General features: G+C 43.6%; 1 protein-coding gene across 7 annotated transcripts in view; it reads left to right on the top strand.

The window, feature by feature from the left end:
• Positions 1 to 16,963, top strand: part of Arhgef3 (Rho guanine nucleotide exchange factor 3) — a 326,782-nt gene that overhangs the window by 121,093 nt on the left and 188,726 nt on the right. The window contains exon 1 of one of the 7 annotated variants that reach the window (XM_048355781.1): positions 14,347 to 14,898. The exons of the other annotated variants lie outside the window; for them this stretch is intronic. Coding sequence (XP_048211738.1) covers positions 14,737 to 14,898 — 162 coding nt within the window. The 5' untranslated portion in view covers positions 14,347 to 14,736. Of the gene's footprint in view, positions 1 to 14,346; positions 14,899 to 16,963 lie in introns of those variants that run through there. 7 annotated transcript variants of the gene reach the window in all.

The following is a 16,963-nucleotide window of genomic DNA, read 5'->3' as shown; positions in this document are numbered from 1 at the left end:
TGTCCCCAATTCACTCACTCTCCTGGCAACACCTGTGGTTCAGGAAGTGACTTCACCTCATAGCTCTTCACATTCCCTACACAGGGCAGGGCACTTGAACATTGTGTCTACCTTAGTAAATGTCTTTCTTCTTCCCTTAGCCATTTCACTTCTATAACTGTTTTCACTTAAGAGAGTAATGCTATTTTATATCTCTGCAGTTTTGTTGGGCTGGGTTGTCAGGCAGCCTGGCCATCAGGAGTATGACTGCCCCTGTCCTGGGCTAGCCTGCAGGACAGTGAGAATAACCACCTCTGAGTGAAGGATGCATGATCAGCTGTGGTGACCTTTGAGGTTTCAAGCGCTTCTGTCTTGGGCTTTCCACAGGCTATTCCTGAAACTTCTAGCCAGGGGAGATGTTCTTCAGTCAATAGCATCTAAACATGACTTTCCTCCCAGGTATTGGTGGATCTTGCCTGTTATCCTGGCTATATGGGAGGCAAGATGGCGAAGACTATGGTTCCAGGCCAGCCTAGGGAAGAAAAGTTCATCTTCCTCATGACCAGTGGATATAAGAGAGACTTTGTCTCAAAATAACCAGAGCAAAAGGGACTGGAAGCATGGCTCCAATGGTAGAGCACCTGCCTAGCCAGGCATAAAGCCCTGAATTCAAACCTCAGTACATTGCCTCCCCACCCCCACACCAAGAAACCAAACATCTCCAGACCAGCATCCTGTTGACTATTGATGAGATTATCTTGCAAATGCTGAGCTTCTTATGAGGAAGGACCTAGAAATTAGAACTTTAAAGATACATCATGCCCACGTGTACTTCTGTGTTTTTAGAATGAACTCATCACTTGTCATGGTTATAGGAATGTAGGAAATGTGAATTTGGGGCAGGGAAGTCTACTTAAGGCCTGGCATGTCTCTCAGAAAGGTTCTCAAAGCTTGGTCTATGGATGTTAGGAAAAAGCACCTGGGGGCTTGTTAGAGATGCAGATCACAGGCTCTTCCCCTGGCCCAATCACGATCAGCATTTTGCACAGATCCCCAGCTGGTTTGTGGGTATCTTAAAGTTTGAGAAACATTCTGTGGTAGGCAGTCAGTCTGGATTCAGCTTGGACATGGTCAACTGCAGAGCTTTTGTAGGAAGTTCTTGGCCAGGAATTGGGGTGACAGAAATGGACACATGGTTTGTCTTCTTGCTAATAACATGGAATTTCAGTTACCCATCACCATTATTCTAGCTACCTGGGAACAAAATAATCAATGCAGGTTCCTTTGTGATTGGAATATAGTGAAAGAGGCTTAAAATAGCTGGCTTAAAATTCTTCAGTCTTTGCCTCACAGGGTTGTCATGGTGATGAGAGAGTGGTGACGGGGCTGGATATTCAGCATGGTATCTGTTACCACAGAAAGCATTTCTTTTTATTGCCTACAGGAGCCAGTGCCTTCTTAATTTCTGCAATTGGAAAAGATACACCCTTCTTTAGGTGTAATTTCCACAGTCAACTGGACTCTCATATCCTCCTGCAGAGGGGCTACTGGGGGAGGAGGAGGTGTCGTGCAATGGTGCAACTGAGGGCTAGCTTAGTGCTCTGGATCAGATTTTCTGAATGTTGAGTTAGTTGTTTGCCCTTGTTGAGTGATTGTTCAGTGTTTCTGAGCCTGGTGTTTTCTCATGTATAAAGTGGACATCACAATTGTATGTCATGCATGGGACCATGGGGAAGATTTCCATGATAATGCACAAAACTGAGCACTGGTGCTTGGCACAAACTATGCAGGTTTGCTATGCTATTGCCTTTGCAGAAATGAGGCAACTGACTATCCCAGGGAAAGTAAGAGGTGGAGCAGCCAGCAAACTGACACTAAGGTCACAACCTCGGTGTTGTACCTCTGGTGCCTGGAAGTCACTGTATGACTCCCTCCAGAGCCTTCTCAGGTCGTGTGTGTGTGTGTGTGTGTGTGTGTGTGTGTGTGTGTGTGTGTGTGTGTGTGTCCTGGTCTTTGAATTCAGGGCCTGGGTTCTGTCCTTTAGCTTTTTTGCTCAGAGCTAGCGCTCTACTACTTGAGCCATAGCTCTGCTTCCAGCTTTTTGGTGGTTAATTGGAAAGCAGAATCTCATAGACTTTCCCACCTAGGCTGGCTTCAAATTGCAAACCTCAGATTTTCTAGGGTCTCAGAGGTGAGTCTTGGCCTCAGTGGGCCATGCTAGAGACCCTCCTTGTAGTGGACATATTTCTCCTTCTCCTTTAAGGTAATCTGGGCAGAGGTGATTTGAGCTCTAAGGTCAGGTGGAGAGAAATTTCTTGCTTTCCCCACCAGTTATCCATGTGATAGCTCTGTCCAACATTACATCACAAGAAGGAAGGGCAAATGTATCTTATTTCTCTAGCAATAAGACAGTCGGGAGGCATACAAATTGAATGTTTTGTTGTAGTTATAGCTCTTGGCATTTAGCAGTTATATTCATGTGTACTTTAACAGTCATAGGAAATGATCCACCAAAACATCCCACAAGTATTAAGTGGCCACAGCCATAAAGATAGTTTAGTGGTTAAATAAATAAGTAAAATCTAGGTATGGCTACCATTCCTGACTTGCTCCTCCCCGCCTCCCACCCCCCCCCCACCCCCGCCCCAAACAGGCATTTAAGTCAGTTGCTGGTGGCTCACACCTATAATCCTAGCTACTTTAGGAGGTTGAGATCTGAGGATCACAGTTTTTTTTAATTGTTTTTTTTTTTTAATTTTTTTATTTTTGCTAGTCTTGGGCCTTGGACTCAGGGCCTGAGCACTGTACCTGGCTTCTTTTTTGTTCAAGGCTAGCACTCTGCCACTTGAGCCACAGCACCATTTCTGGCCGTTTTCTGTATATGTGATGCTGGGGAATTGAACCCAGGGCTTCGTGTATATGAGGGAAGCACTCTTGCCACTAGGTCATATTCCCAGGCCCCTGAGGATCACAGTTTGAAGCCAGCCCTGGCAGGAAAGTCCTTGAGACTCTTCTCTCCAATTAACTACCTAAAAACTAGAAGTGGAGCTGTCGCTCAAAAGCTCAGGGACAAAGCCTACACCCGAAGTTCAAGCCCTACCACTGACCAACAAAAGCATTTATATCTGGGCATGCCACTGCTGTCACTGAAACATTCAGCCTGGGTCAGATTCCTGCAGGATGGACCTGGAATTCCTGCCTTGGCCCTCGCACTTTCAGCCCAACCTTCCCGCCTTGTCCCTTCCATAGGCTCTTTGACCATCGGCTTCTGGAATGAGCTCTGCTGTTCCTGCTTCTCTCCATTGCTCTGGCTCCTCCCCTTTACCTGGCAGCTCCCACACATTCCTATCATTCTGCTGTGCTTCCTGTCAAAGTCCCTGAGACTTGTCCCTCTGTGTTCCCAGGACCGCGGGACACACCACGGTGATCAGTGAGCATTGTTTGCTGGTCCATGCCCTTCTGGCCTGTGAGTCTCTAGGTATGTTTGCATGTGGGACACTTTGAACAGGGCTGGACTCATTCTGTTGAATGAAGAAAGCCAGCCAGTCCTTACACATGGGGCTATACGTCTTCCCTGAGGAGGACTATGGGGAGATCTGGACCAGCAGGCTAGAGGCCATTCCTGTGGCCCCAGCACCTGCATTCAGTCATTGTTCATTCAATCACTGCCTGAGTGACTGTGGTAAAGAAACCCATCATGCTGCAGGCTCAAGTTCAAGTTCCCGTCCCATCTCTACCAAGCTTGGCACATGGGACAGCTTCCTTAGTCCTTCTGAGCCTGTGTCATCCTCTATAAATTCAGGGAAATTAGAAGTTCCAATCTCACTGGGCAATCATTGAATTAAGTAAACTTAAGCCTCCCAACTGGAAAACAGGCTGTTTGTCAGTGGTGATTATCATTAATAGTGAAGTGGAACCTGGCACAGTGGCCCAAGCCTGTACCCCTTCCTACTTGGGTAACATGGATGAGGGAACAGCAGTTCAAGGACAGCCCAGTCATAAAAGTTCATGAGACCCCCATCTCACTCAGTGGCTGAGCATGGTGGTGGGTGCCTGTCATCCCAGCCACAGGGGAGGCACAGGGTCTGGGTGTATACTTGGGATCTCTAACAACATGAGGAAGCACAAAAGGAGGAATGCAGCCATAGGCTGGCCCCAGGATAATATTAGGCCATACACTGAGATAACTGATACAAAAAGGGGTTGGAGTCAGGTGCTGGTGGTGCATGAATATAATCCTAGCTACTCAGACTGATCTGAAGTCAGCAAAATTCCCAAGACTCTAACCAGCAAAATGCTGGAAGTAGAAGAGTGGCTCAAGTGGTAGAGCACCAGACTCAAGCAAATAAGCTAAGCAAGAGCATGAGGCCCTAAGTTCAAGCCCTAGTTTGGCACAAAAAGAAGGGGGGAAGTTCTGGAGGAGTGGATGAAGTGGTAGAGTGAGTTCAATCTCCAGTATTATTGGAAAAGAAATGAAAAGATAAAAGTAAAATGGATTAACTACAATGTGGTAAATACTGGCAAGGAAAGCAACAGGGTGTCATGACAGGGAATGTGATTTGGGGAGGTGGGGGGGGGGTATGGTCCTTCAGGGAAAGCCTCTGTAAGATGAAAACCTGTCTAGCTCTTACATGAAGAGCTAGAGGAGAGTTTTCTGGAGAGAAGAAATAGCAAGTGCAAAGGACCTGAGGTAGAAGAGGAACAGAAGGTATGACCTGAGCTTGGGAGGAGAGTGGAAGGAGATAATGGTCCCAGAGGGAGATAGGGCCAGTCTCTGCACTGCCTGTGTGGGAGATGCCCTCAGGTGCATTTGGTTTCTGGACTACTTCACCTTTCCTTCATCCTGTCTTTGCAGGAATTAACCCCTAGCAACAAAGCCAGTTCCGACTGTTCATCAGAAAAGAAATTTATTTAAGGATGTAGAGTAACTCAGATACATTTGGAAGGACCAGAGAGCCAGGAATAACTCCAAACAATGCCACCATCCATTGCTACCACTGTTGGGAGGGGCAGACACCACAGTTTATAACACCAACACACTTCCAAAACATGGCCGCCCAAGGTCCCCTCATGGCTGCCTCTCAAAGCCAACAGAGGCCTGCAGTGTCCTGGCTGCTTGGGAGTCCCAGCTTCTCAGGCCAAGTGTAGGGTGGTAACATCAAATTGGCTGAGCCTAACTTATGCCCTGGGGCTCTGGCTGCAAGGGAGGCTAAGAAGCCACAGTTCCCACTCTCCTCTCCCTCACTAGATTGCAGGCTCTGGTGCCTGAGCTGGGGCTCCCAAACCTAGTGACAGGATTCTGCCCTAGACACCCGGTTTCATGGATGCTCCCCCTGGTCCCACTGGGCCCCAGAGCATGTGTAGTATACTGGCAGTGACTCTCCAAAGGGCCTGACTGCACAGTGATTGAAAGCAGTAATAAAGTAATAATTTTAAAGTACTGGATTTGGAAGCAACTACCTCTGGCTCTCCTTCCGGATGAGGGTAAGGAACTAGCTTTTAATGATCAGTTGGGTTTGTGCAAATGGATGTTTGTGCAGAGCTACATTTCTGTTGGAAATGCCCTGGCTATTGTCAGTGCTTCTAGTTGCTTCTGGTTCCAGCCAGAACATGAGCTTTATTGTCTGTGACTCTGCCTCCGAGTTTATTGTTTATGTGCATGGTTTCCAGGAAGCTGCAGGAGGAAATCCCTCCACCACACCAGGAAGTCTTACTTAAAGGAACAGTATCCAAGTTGAGCCCTGCCTGGGAAGAGATGCAGCCTTCCCAGCTCCGTTTCTTGGTCCCTTGAATGAAGCCCTTTCCCAGAATCCTTTTTGCTTTGGTGTTCCCCAGTGTGTTGGGAATTCCTTTCTGATTTTGATTTAAGGAGGGTTGAGGGGAGTAGCAGTGGTTATCCAAGCACTCATGAACACATGTACCATAAAACAAAAACCCACTTTCACTGGTGGGTAGGCAAAAGGAGTGCTCTGAGTCATGGAGAAAAAAATGTGCTTTTTTGTCTTTTGGTATGTTTCTTGAGGGTGTTTTTGTAAACTCTTGAACTTTTTAGATGATGCAACCATATCAGAGATGTCAGCATTATAAACAAAGTGCTCAGGGGTAAAGTTATAGAGCACCTACCTAGCATGAGTGCGGTCTTGGGTTCAATCTCACAACAGATAGATGGATTGGGGGGGGGGGCGGTGAGAGAGAGCGAGAGGGAAAAAGAGAAAGGGGGAGGCAGATTTGGTGAGGCATACCTATGATCCTAGCATTCAGAAGGTTGAAATAGGAGGATCATGAGTTCAAGGCCAGCCTAGACTATTAAATAAATGTATGCATTCACATACACACAGGTACACACACATACTTCTCCGGAAAAAGGAGAAGTGTACTATTGCTGATTTCCATTGTGGTATTGTTTTCACTCTTCTCCCCTCCCTCTTCTTCGTCAAAACATCATCATTCGAGCCCTCTACCACACTCCCAGCCTTCCATTGTCTTGTTCTTATTGGCTGCCTAATGGATAGTTCTTTCACATTCAAGGGTAACACTCAACTTGCCTGTTTAAATTTGCTTCCCACTTTCCAACTTGCTAAGAGGAAAATTTGAACTAGTGTCAATAATGACATGAAAAAACTTCCTCTCCTCTTTGGAAAAACTATTATTGTGTTTTAATTTTTTTGTTTTACATTTTATTATGGGAAAATGTGAATCTATATAAAAATAAAAAGAATAATATGAGTGCCTCCATGTCCTCTTCATCCTTTATATTAGTGTCTATTAGTGTCCATCCTTCTTCCTTCAACCCCAGTGGGGAGAATGAGACCATTAGTCCTGTTTTATATATGAAGAAACTAAGGGTCAGGCAGGTTAAGTGACTTACCAGGTCATCTGCCCAGTAAATGGTAGAGCCCTGTCTTAATTTACAATTCATTATGCTAGACCAACAATTATCTCCAAGTGGGAATCTAGAGTCAAAACCACAGTGAGAACCTTTTTTTAAAAAATGATTTTCCTTTTGGTATATCTTTTATCTCAGACATTCAGTTTGTTGAGGGTTTTTTAGTAGAAGCAAATTATTTTTTAAAATCTTCCTGAATATTCAATTTAAATATGAGAAATACCACCCCTTTCCCTATATTCAGATTTTCCACTTCTAAGTTTATTTGGCAATGAGATGCTGAACAGTGAGTCTCACTTCTAAGCAAAGAAGCTCTTTGGTGGATAGATATCAGTTAATCAGTTTTTAAACCTTTTTTCTTCCTACGAATTGAGCAGAGGTCAGCAAGCCACAGAAGTTTTGCTTTTAACTGACAGTATAAGGAAGAGAACTTGACAGTCCCTTGAAAATAACTATACCCAGGGGGCTCATGTTTCTAAGAAATAAATGAGCTTATTTGCAAGCAGGTCCTATGTGCTCCATGCAAAGAAATTGGTGTGGTTTTTTTTTTTTAATCTTTATTGAAAAGGTGATGAACAGGGAGGTTACAGATACATAATTAAGGTCACGAGTACATTTGTTTTTAATCATTGTTGCCCATCCCTCATTATCTCCCATGTACCCCTCCCTTTTCCCCTCCAAATTAGGTTCTTATCCCACATAATGTCAAGTGAGTATCAATGTTGCATTGGTTCATTCTTTGTTTCTGTGATTCCCTTTCCCTTCCATATATCAAATAATCTTATAAACAAGACACAAGGTACAGGAAACTAAGAAAAACTTAAAAAGAGAAAGAGAAAACTACATACAGGACATAATAATAACCTCTTATTTCCATATATTTGAGTTCATGTTGATACCCTTCATTATATATGGTCCTATGCACAAAGCAATTGGGTTATTGAGATCCCCTGTTAAGAATATCATAGACATATTCTAGTTCTTGCAAGTGAGAGAAATCATTAAATCTACTTTTCTTTTGGTCTGACTTACTTTTCACTTAAATTATTTTTTCCAAGTCTTTCCATTTCCTCATGAATGGGGCAATGCCATTCTTTCTGGTGGAAGCATAGAACTCTGTTTTGTATATATACCACATCTTGATCCATTCATCTACTGGAGAGCATCTAGATTGATTCTATATCTGAGTTATGGTAAATAATGCTGCAATGAACATGGTTGTGGTAGAAGCTTTAGTATGGCCTTGTACAAACAAGGTCATTTGGGTAAATGCCCAGGAGTGTGGTTTCTGGGTCATAGGTGAGCTCTATATTTAGTCTTTTGAGGAACATCCATACTGCTTTCCAGAGTGGTTGGACAAGTTTTCAGTTCCACCAACAGTGTAGCAGCATTCCCCTTTGGTCACATCCCAGCCAGCATCTGTTGTTATTTGTTTTCTTAATAATGGTCACTCTCACTGGTATAAGGTGGTATCTCAGTGTTGTTTTGATTTGCATTTCTTTTATAGCCAGAGGTGTTTAGCAGAATTCATGTGTCTCTTGGACATACGTATTTCCTCTTCAGAGAAGTCTCTCTTAAAGTCTTTAGCCCATTTTTTTTTAATGGGGTGGTTGTTTCTTTGAGGGTTTGTTGTTAGGGAATTTAATTTCTTGATATATTTTAGATATGAGGCCTTTGTTGTATGTCTAGTCAAGATCATCTCCCAGTCTTTGGGCTTTCTGTATGTCTTGTTCACTATGTCCTTTGCTGTGCAGAAGCTCTGCAATTTAATATAATCCTGTTTATCCAGCCTTTCTTTGATTTGTTGTGTTTCTGGGTCTTTATTAAGAAAGTTTCAACCTGTGCCAAGGAGCACCAGTGTTTCTCCTATTCCTTACTGTAATATTTTCAGGGTATCTTCTTTACCTCAAGGTTCTTGATCCATATGGAATTGATTCTGGTTCAGGGTGATACATAAGGTTCTAACTTTAGTTTTCTACACGTGTTTGCCCAATTCTGCCAGCACCATTGGTTGAGGAGGCATTATTTCTTCCATCCTATTTGTTTGGCTCCATTGTCAAAGACTAGGTGGCCATAGATTTGCAGGTTCATTTCTGGGTCTTTAGTCAGAGAAATTCTTTAGTGGTACAACCCAGAGACCCAGCCAGGGATGTATTATAGCTCTCTCCAAAAAAGACAGCTTCTCCTCCCCTTCATCCATCATTTATCATTTAGAATAGCTTTGTATATGTCAGATGCCAAAAATGTGAGGAATTTGATTCTAAAAGTTTGGATATGTTTAGAGAGAATTACAAAAAATGCAGACCACAGCAGTGGCTTATAACAAAACAAGGTGAGCGCTGGGGATTAGGCCTGATTAGCAATCTGTGGAAGTTCCCCTGTTGGAACATCATTTATTATTACTTCTTTCTTTATTATTCATTCTTGACTTGGAAAAGCAGGTCCATTCCTACTTTCTTCTCATTATTTGGCAATCTTGTTGAGCTGGGTTATGAAGCAGTTTCTATTCACAAAAGAGTCAGCATTTGAATCTCTTCAACTAAACCACCCTGGCATGGCCTAGAGTTATGTCTGGACCCTTTGTTCACAGTGATGGTGAGGGGGGGCAGGGTAGTGTTCAAGATTGATGGCCCATGACTGTAATCTTAGGTACTTGGAGGCTGAGAGATCTGAGGATCATGGTTTGAAGCCAGCCTGGGCAGGAAGTCCATGAAGTTTGTATTTCTCATTGTCTCTCTGCCTAACAGCACCATGCTGTCCTGCTGTAACTCTCTTCTCAGAATTTGATAACTGCCTCAGAGACTTTGAACCTGTGCAAGATCATTTCTCATGTTAATGGGAAATTGACTGCTTTCACTTGGTCACTAGTACCGTTTTATTTCTATGAAGATGGTTGTTATTTCCTATTTTCAATTCACTTTGAAGAATCATTTAAAATTTTAGGCACCAGATGGATTTGAGTTTCTGTGACATCTTTCTGGCTTTTTAGAAAAGAGCTTAAGGAACCAGAATAAATTTGAAAGGGAAAGAATCACCATTACTTACTGTGTCTCAGTGTTAGGATTTGAACCTAGGACCTTGAGAATGCCAGGCAAGAACTCTTCCACTGAGCTACATCCTTAGCCATTGTTTATTATCATACAGTCTCATTGAGTAGCTCAGGCTGGTCTGGGACTTTCTTTGTAGCCCAGGACATCCTCAGACTCACTCAGCATCTTGAGTGGTGGGATTATAGGTGTGAACCACTAGGCTTGGCACTTGCTAACTTTTAATGAAGAAGGGAATCTGACCATTTTGTGTTTTGCAAATGAATTCTCATCACTGTAACAAATACATCCTTCACTAAGTCTTTGGTGAGAAAACAGTATCTTGGAACTTGTCCTTAGATGGCTTCAGCTGTAATGAATGGCTCCAGTGGTAGCCCAGGGTGTTGGGTACCAGTCTGAGGTTGTCACCAGTTTGGTTTTTTAACCAGGTGTGGGAACACAGGGGCCAGGCTGTATTGAAAGTACCTTACGGGTAGTTTCCCACGTAGAAATAAGTATGATTCAGCTCCACACACTTAAAGAAAACTATCAAACACTGAGAAGTCACATCCCCACAGTTTCATAGGTTTTTGTGTGGTTTTTTTTTTTAACATCTCTCTAATGTGTGGAGGATTTGCCTCTGATGGCTGTAAAGAAGGGCTTTAAGGTGAGATTTTTCTTTCCAAGAGTCAAGTGACTTATACTGTGAGAGATCCTTGTCTTTCCCAATGATTTGGGTCTAGTGTGTCACTTTGTAGAATATCCCAGAGCAGGGATCTGGCTGGTTTTTCAGGAAGCTGTAGGTATGTGGGTAGCAGAATCTCTGAAACCAGACAACCTGGCCCCCTTCCTAACTGGCCTTTACATTTCCAGGCTTTGTGCTGTAGGTAGGTTCACACACTTCCCTTTTGAGTCTCACTCAGAGTACAAATCATTTTAAGGACCATTTTGGAACAACTGTAAGGATCAAACAAACAAAAAAAAAACTCAGTAAGGGGCTGGGAATGTGGCTTAGCAGTAGAGTGCTTACATGAAGCCTTGGGTTTGATTCCTCAGCAACACATAAACAGAAAAATCTGGAAGTGGTACTGTGGCTCAAGTGGTAGAGTGCTAGCCTTGAGAAAAAAGAAGCCAGGAACAGTGCCCAGGCCCCGAGTCCAAGCCCCAGGACTGGCAAAAACAAAAAACAACCAACAACAACACAAAACAAGCAAAAAAAAAACAAACAAACCAGTAAGGGTCATGTTAAAAACATTATGTAATCTGCAGTTATAGGCCCAGTGTGGTAGTAAAGTAGGGCATACCTGTAATCCCAGATACTTGGGAGGTAGAGGCCAGAGTACACTGTTTAAAGTTAGCAAGAAACTCTAAGTAGTAAGGTGTGGTTTACGTAATAGAGCCCTTGTCTTAGCACGCTGAAGGCTTTGAATTAAAAAAAAAATTTTTTTTTTAAAGCAGACCATTGGCGACTCATGCCTATAATATTTGGTACTCAAGAGGCTGAGATTGTGCTTTGAAGCCAGCCTGGACAGAAAAATCTCTGAGACTCTTAATCTCCAATTAACAAACAAAAAGCCAGAAGTGGAGTCCTAGCTCAACTGGTGGATTGCCAGCCTTGAGCAAAAGGGCAAAACAAGAACATGAGGCTCTGAGTTCAAGCCCCAGTTCAGAGGCCAAGAGAGGAAGGAAGGGAGGGAGGGAACCTATAGCTTAATGATGGATGCATATCTGCTCACAGGTGCACTTCCATCATGAGTTGTCAAGTTCTTGGTGCTGGCAGAGGCAAAGCAACATCTTCAGATCTCAGCTTTCTAACTAACAGGATTACAGTGTGAGCTACCAGCAGCTGGCTTTCAGGCTTCTCTTGAGCAAAGTGGAATGTCTGATCACCCTGGGACCAAAAGAGCAAAGCAAATGTTCTTAGTGGTACCCAGTGCCTGTGGCCCTTTACTTTCAAGTCCTTCACAGCCTGGTCCTGAAGGCATTTGGGTCTGTGTGCTTCTGTCTACATCTGCCTTTAACCGGTACCTCTCTGGCAAAGAGGACTGGGGCAGGGCTGTAGGGAACACTGTGTGTGGTCACTGTGAGGGGTGGGGCGCACCCGTGTGCACATGTGTGTATGCAAGCATTGGTACTGAGGTTTGAACTCAGGGCCTCTTGCTTAGCTTTTTTCCATTCAAGGCTGGTGCTCTACCACCCTACCTAGCCACAGCCCCACTTCCAGCATTTTGCTAGTTAATTTGAGATAAGAGTCTCAAGGATTTCTTTTGCCCAGGCTGGCTTTAAACCAGATCTCATCCTTCTGAGGAACTAGGATTACAGCCATGAGAGAAGAGTCACTTTTTTTACTTTATACTCTTCTGTGTTTTAGGATGACACTCAGACATTCAAAAATTCCAGGAGGAAAACATATTTGAATGGTTTTCTTTTTCCTTTTTCTTTTTCCATCATCTTAAATACAGACAACCTTTTTTTTTAATGAACCCCTATTTTGTGGCTCCAAATGAACTTGAACTTTGCAAATCAGGAGCTTCTTAGTGCTGAAGTTTGCCTCTTAGGGTCTTGTCTATAAGGACTAATCTCATTGCTTAAGTTCTTGTTTCTGGTCAGGGTGGTAGAGGTGGCAAGGGAAATGTCTGTGCTCTGGCTTTTCCTTCCTTTCTGTAGGCTGGGCTGCTGTCCCCTGCCCGGCCATCTGCCGGCTCCCCTCCCCATTTCCTCCCTCATCCATTGCTCCCCACCCCAAACCCCACTCAAGTCTCAGCTCTACTACTAAGTGCTGCAGCCCACTGCTTTCACTTCCTCTTTGCCCTGTTTACAGCCAGCAGCTGAAACCTAGGTTGAATCATTCTGGGATTAGTTGCAGTGTGTGTACCCTCTCTTTCCAGAAAAGAAACAAACTGTAGTGTGCTCTGCTCATCTCATATTTCCTTTGGGTGTTCACTGAGTGAGTCTGGCCTTAGAGAACCTTCCAGCATTCCCCATTAGCTCAGATGTCAGCAAGGCTGGCTGATCTCAGGTACAAATAAATGTAGGGCTCCCTATAGAGATGAGAAACTGCCTTTGTTCCCCACTTCACCACTGCCAGTGTGCAACCCCACTTGCTTTGTAAGGTGTCAGGCTTGGGGAAGTCAGGAATGCCGAGGATGCTCTGAAACCAGCCTACTTTTTCTTGGGTACCACTGCTGATGGACACACATTCCTAAGCACTGGTGCGATCACATAGATGCTCAGCCAGCAGCATTCTTATTGTGATTTCACTTCCTTCTTTCTTCAACAGGTGTGAGTTCTCATACTCCTTGAAGTAAGAGCCAAGCCTTTCAAACCTACCCAAGCATTCGTATTACTTACGTGTGTGTGTGTGTGTGTGTGTGTGTGTGTGTGTGTGTGTATGTCCATCCTGGGGCTTGAACTCAGGGTGTGGGCACTGTCCCTGAGCTTTTTTTTGCTCAAGGCTGACACTCTACACTTAAACCACAATGACACTTCTGTCTAGTTAATTGAGATAAGAGCGTCACAGTCTTTCTGCCCAGGCCAGCTTTGAACCACGATCCTCAAATCTCAGTCCTTCTGAGTAGCTAGGATTACAAGTGTGAGCCCCTGACACCTGGCTAGCATCACTTACTTTTGAGGAACTTCCCTATTAAGGCCTTGCCTGCTCTTCTGCCTGACAGTACCACTCAGAGCTGCCCCTGTGACTCTTGCTTTGAGAAGCCTTCTCAGCCTTTGTCCCTGTAAAAAAACAAACTCAGTAGGCACAGTTAATTCTTGGTTCCCTTTGTATTTGTTTGCATATTCCTAGAAGTATGAATGGGGTAAACCTGCTCTCTTATAAGCTCTTAAGTCAAGCCTCTCTTTATGTTAGGCCAAACTTTGCTGTCCCAGTGAACTTGCTTGTGTTGGGTCTTATCTTACACAGGGCTGAGACCGATGAAGTGTTCCAAGATCTGTACATTTGTAAGAAAGCCTGGTGGAATCTCTGCAAATAAATGTTGCAATTAAAGAAGACTCTGGCAAACTAAATTCTACCTCACTTGAGAAGTAAACAAAAAGGAATAATTAAAAACTAGGATGGGCTGAGATCTCCTTAAACTTGAGAGCCTTGGCCATTGTACAGGGAGATTGGGGTGCTTTTTTCTTTCTTTTGGTAGGAGGGGATTGGACTTCAGCATAGTTTTTTTTTACCCCAAACTTTGCAGGTTACTGTGAGATCATCTGCCTTACCCAAAGTGTTGTGACTTTGGGGATACGGTGCTCATCATGGTGAGAATCCCCATCTATGAAATGAGAACGTTGCTTCTGTGATCTGAGAAGAGCAGGAAAGTCTCTTGTGCTCTTGGACAAAAGTCAAAGGGAAGGTTTCCAGAAGTAGTTATTTTGAAAGGGCTCTTGAGGGAAAATGCCAGATTTGCACAAGTAAAAAAACAACAACAAAAAAACCCAAAGAACAGGCGGGTGTGTAGTTGCTTTGAAATTAGACTCAATGTGTGCTTTATATCCTGGGCAGGGCATAAAGCTCAAGGGGACTATTGATTCCTCTTCGCTGTCATCCTACTGTCCCTTCTCATAGTGAGGTCCTCTTGACTGTGTGTTCCCCTCCTCCACGGGAGACAGCCCATCCCCTAGAGCTGTTGGACGCCTACCCTGACGTTAGGTGGGGACCCAGTGAGTCTTGTTTGCCTTTTACAGGCTGAGGATTGTCAGCCCAATCTGAAAGTCTACTGGGCCTTTGAATGCCAGAAGACCAAGCGTGCTGTGAAAGAGCAGCTGTGGCAGGCAGGCACTGAGGTGGTACAGCTCTCTGTTTCTGACATTTGTAACTGATGGCCTCTGTCACTTCCTGTCATGCAGCCCAAGTGGCGGGGAGGAGTTCCTTCAGGGAAACTATGCTCAGCGCTGTTCAGAGAATCCCCTCGGCAAGGCTTCCCCACAGTTAGGGCCTGGGAGTCCGGGTGGATGAGCTCAGAGTGCCCCACGGTGTGGTGCTGCTTCTCTGTCCACACGCAGGTAAGCTCCCTGCAGCCCCCAGGGTGGCTGCTCTCAATGCCTACTCCAGCTTCTCCTCACACCAGGAGCTGGGGTGTGGGAGGGTACATCGGTCCTCACCACCCAAGGAACAGAGCAGGAATGATGGAGCCACATTTGTGCTTCATCTTTCTAAGAATCAGGAAAGTATTTGTGCTTGTGTTGAATACCAGTGTTGTGTGTGGTTGTGATGGCCAGCTTGGTGGCATGGGTTGCTGTCAGAGCGTCCTTTGTCATCTGTGATTGGCAAGGGAAGGGGCTGATCACTTCATGCTCCATGATACTAGCTAGCATTTCACTTTTTTTTTTTTAAACAAAAGGAAGAAAGAGACGGAGAGAAATGTGTAGCTGCCTTGCGTTTTGATGTTACTTATCCACAAAGTGGATTCCAGAGCTTTTTTTTTTTTTTTTTTCCTTTTTTGAATTGAAAGATGGCTAAACTCAGTTTTCAAGGATCATTCCACTTGGAGCAACTCTTTTCTATGTTTCTCTAGCGATGCGGGTATTGAGTTGTCAAGTTGAGGAAGATGTGTTAGATAATCATCAGTGGATGTTGAGACTTTTCAAGCAGAGCCTTGGTGTGTGGTGTGGGTTATTTTGGGGAGAAGTGGCTGGAAATGTTTCATTTCTGTAAGGTGAAGAATGAGTAAGAGCCCTGAAACATATCCCCCCATGCCCCTTTTATTTACTGTGTTTGTTTGGGGGTAGGTATTTGTGTTTTGGATGAAAAGAGAAATGCCAGTGCTCTTTCTATTCCTCTCATCAGAATTACATTTCTGAGACTGTTGTTTTGCAATTCTGGTTCCAATTATTTTTTTGATCATTTACACACATACAGAACTTTGATTTTTCAATTGTTTTTATTGTGTTAAAATTCATCTAACTTATTTGTCATCTTATCCACTTTCAGTCATATAATTCAGTGATAATAACTACATTTGTAATATATAATCATCACCAATATCTCTCCTAGCTCTTTGTTTAGTAAAACTGAAACTCTGCATCCATTAAGCAGTAACTTGAAGTCCCTCCCACAGGCTGAGTGAAGCAGTATTTGTCTTTTTGAAACTGGCTATTTCATTTAGCATAATGCCCTCAAAGTTCATCCAGGTTGAAACATGCACCAGAATTTTTTTTCCTTTTGGCAGAATTATATTCTGATTTTTTTGTATAGCACATTTTACTTATCCATCTACTCCTCAATGTACTCTTGGGTTGCTTACATGTTTTAGCATTGTAAATAATGTTGTTATAAACGTGGATATACAAATATCAGTGTTTGTATGTGTGTGTGCGCGCGCGCATGTACACACATGTGTGTGCTGGTATTAGAGCTTGAACTCAGGGTCTTAAGTTTTCACTTGGCTTTGTTGTCAAGCTTGTCACTCTACCACTTGAGCCATAGCTCCACTTCCAACTTTTTGGTGGTTGATTGGATAGAAGAGTATTATGGGCTTTTCTGCTTGGTCTGGCTTTGAACTATCATCCTCAGAGTACAGCCTCCTGAGTAGCTAAAGATTACAAGTGTGAGCTACTGGTGAATAGCCAGATATTTCTTTTGAGACTCTACTTTCAATTTGGGGGGTGTTATATACCCCAAAATGCAATTGCTAGAACATAATTTTTAACTTTTGAGGAACCACACAGCATTTGTATTCTTTTACAATTCTAATTAATTCCGACTAAAAGTTCACAAGAGTTCCAATTTCATCACATCTTGTTAACACTTGTAATTTCCTGGGGGTTTTGTTTGTTATTATCCTGTGGGTGTGAAGTATTATCACAGTGTAGGGTTTTATGTTACCATTTCTTTAATGATTGGTGGTACCAGGTATCTTTCCAGGTGCATATTGCCCATTTATGTGTCTTCTGCAGAGAAATGTCTGTCTGAGTCCTTTTCCAGGTTTTGAATCAGGTTGTTTGTCTTTTGTTTCTTTTAGGAATTCTCTTTATATTCTGGACATTTATCCCTTATTTGATATACATTTTCCTCCCAGTCTTGGGTTTTGTTTTGCTTCTGTTGCTGTTGTATAGACATGTGTCTTTA

Source organism: Perognathus longimembris, chromosome 10 (genome assembly GCF_023159225.1).
Source record: "Perognathus longimembris pacificus isolate PPM17 chromosome 10, ASM2315922v1, whole genome shotgun sequence".
In the NCBI taxonomy this organism is placed as follows: Eukaryota; Metazoa; Chordata; class Mammalia; order Rodentia; family Heteromyidae; genus Perognathus; species Perognathus longimembris.
Note: the sequence above shows the minus strand (reverse complement) of the source record. Positions and strands in the feature narration are given on the sequence as shown.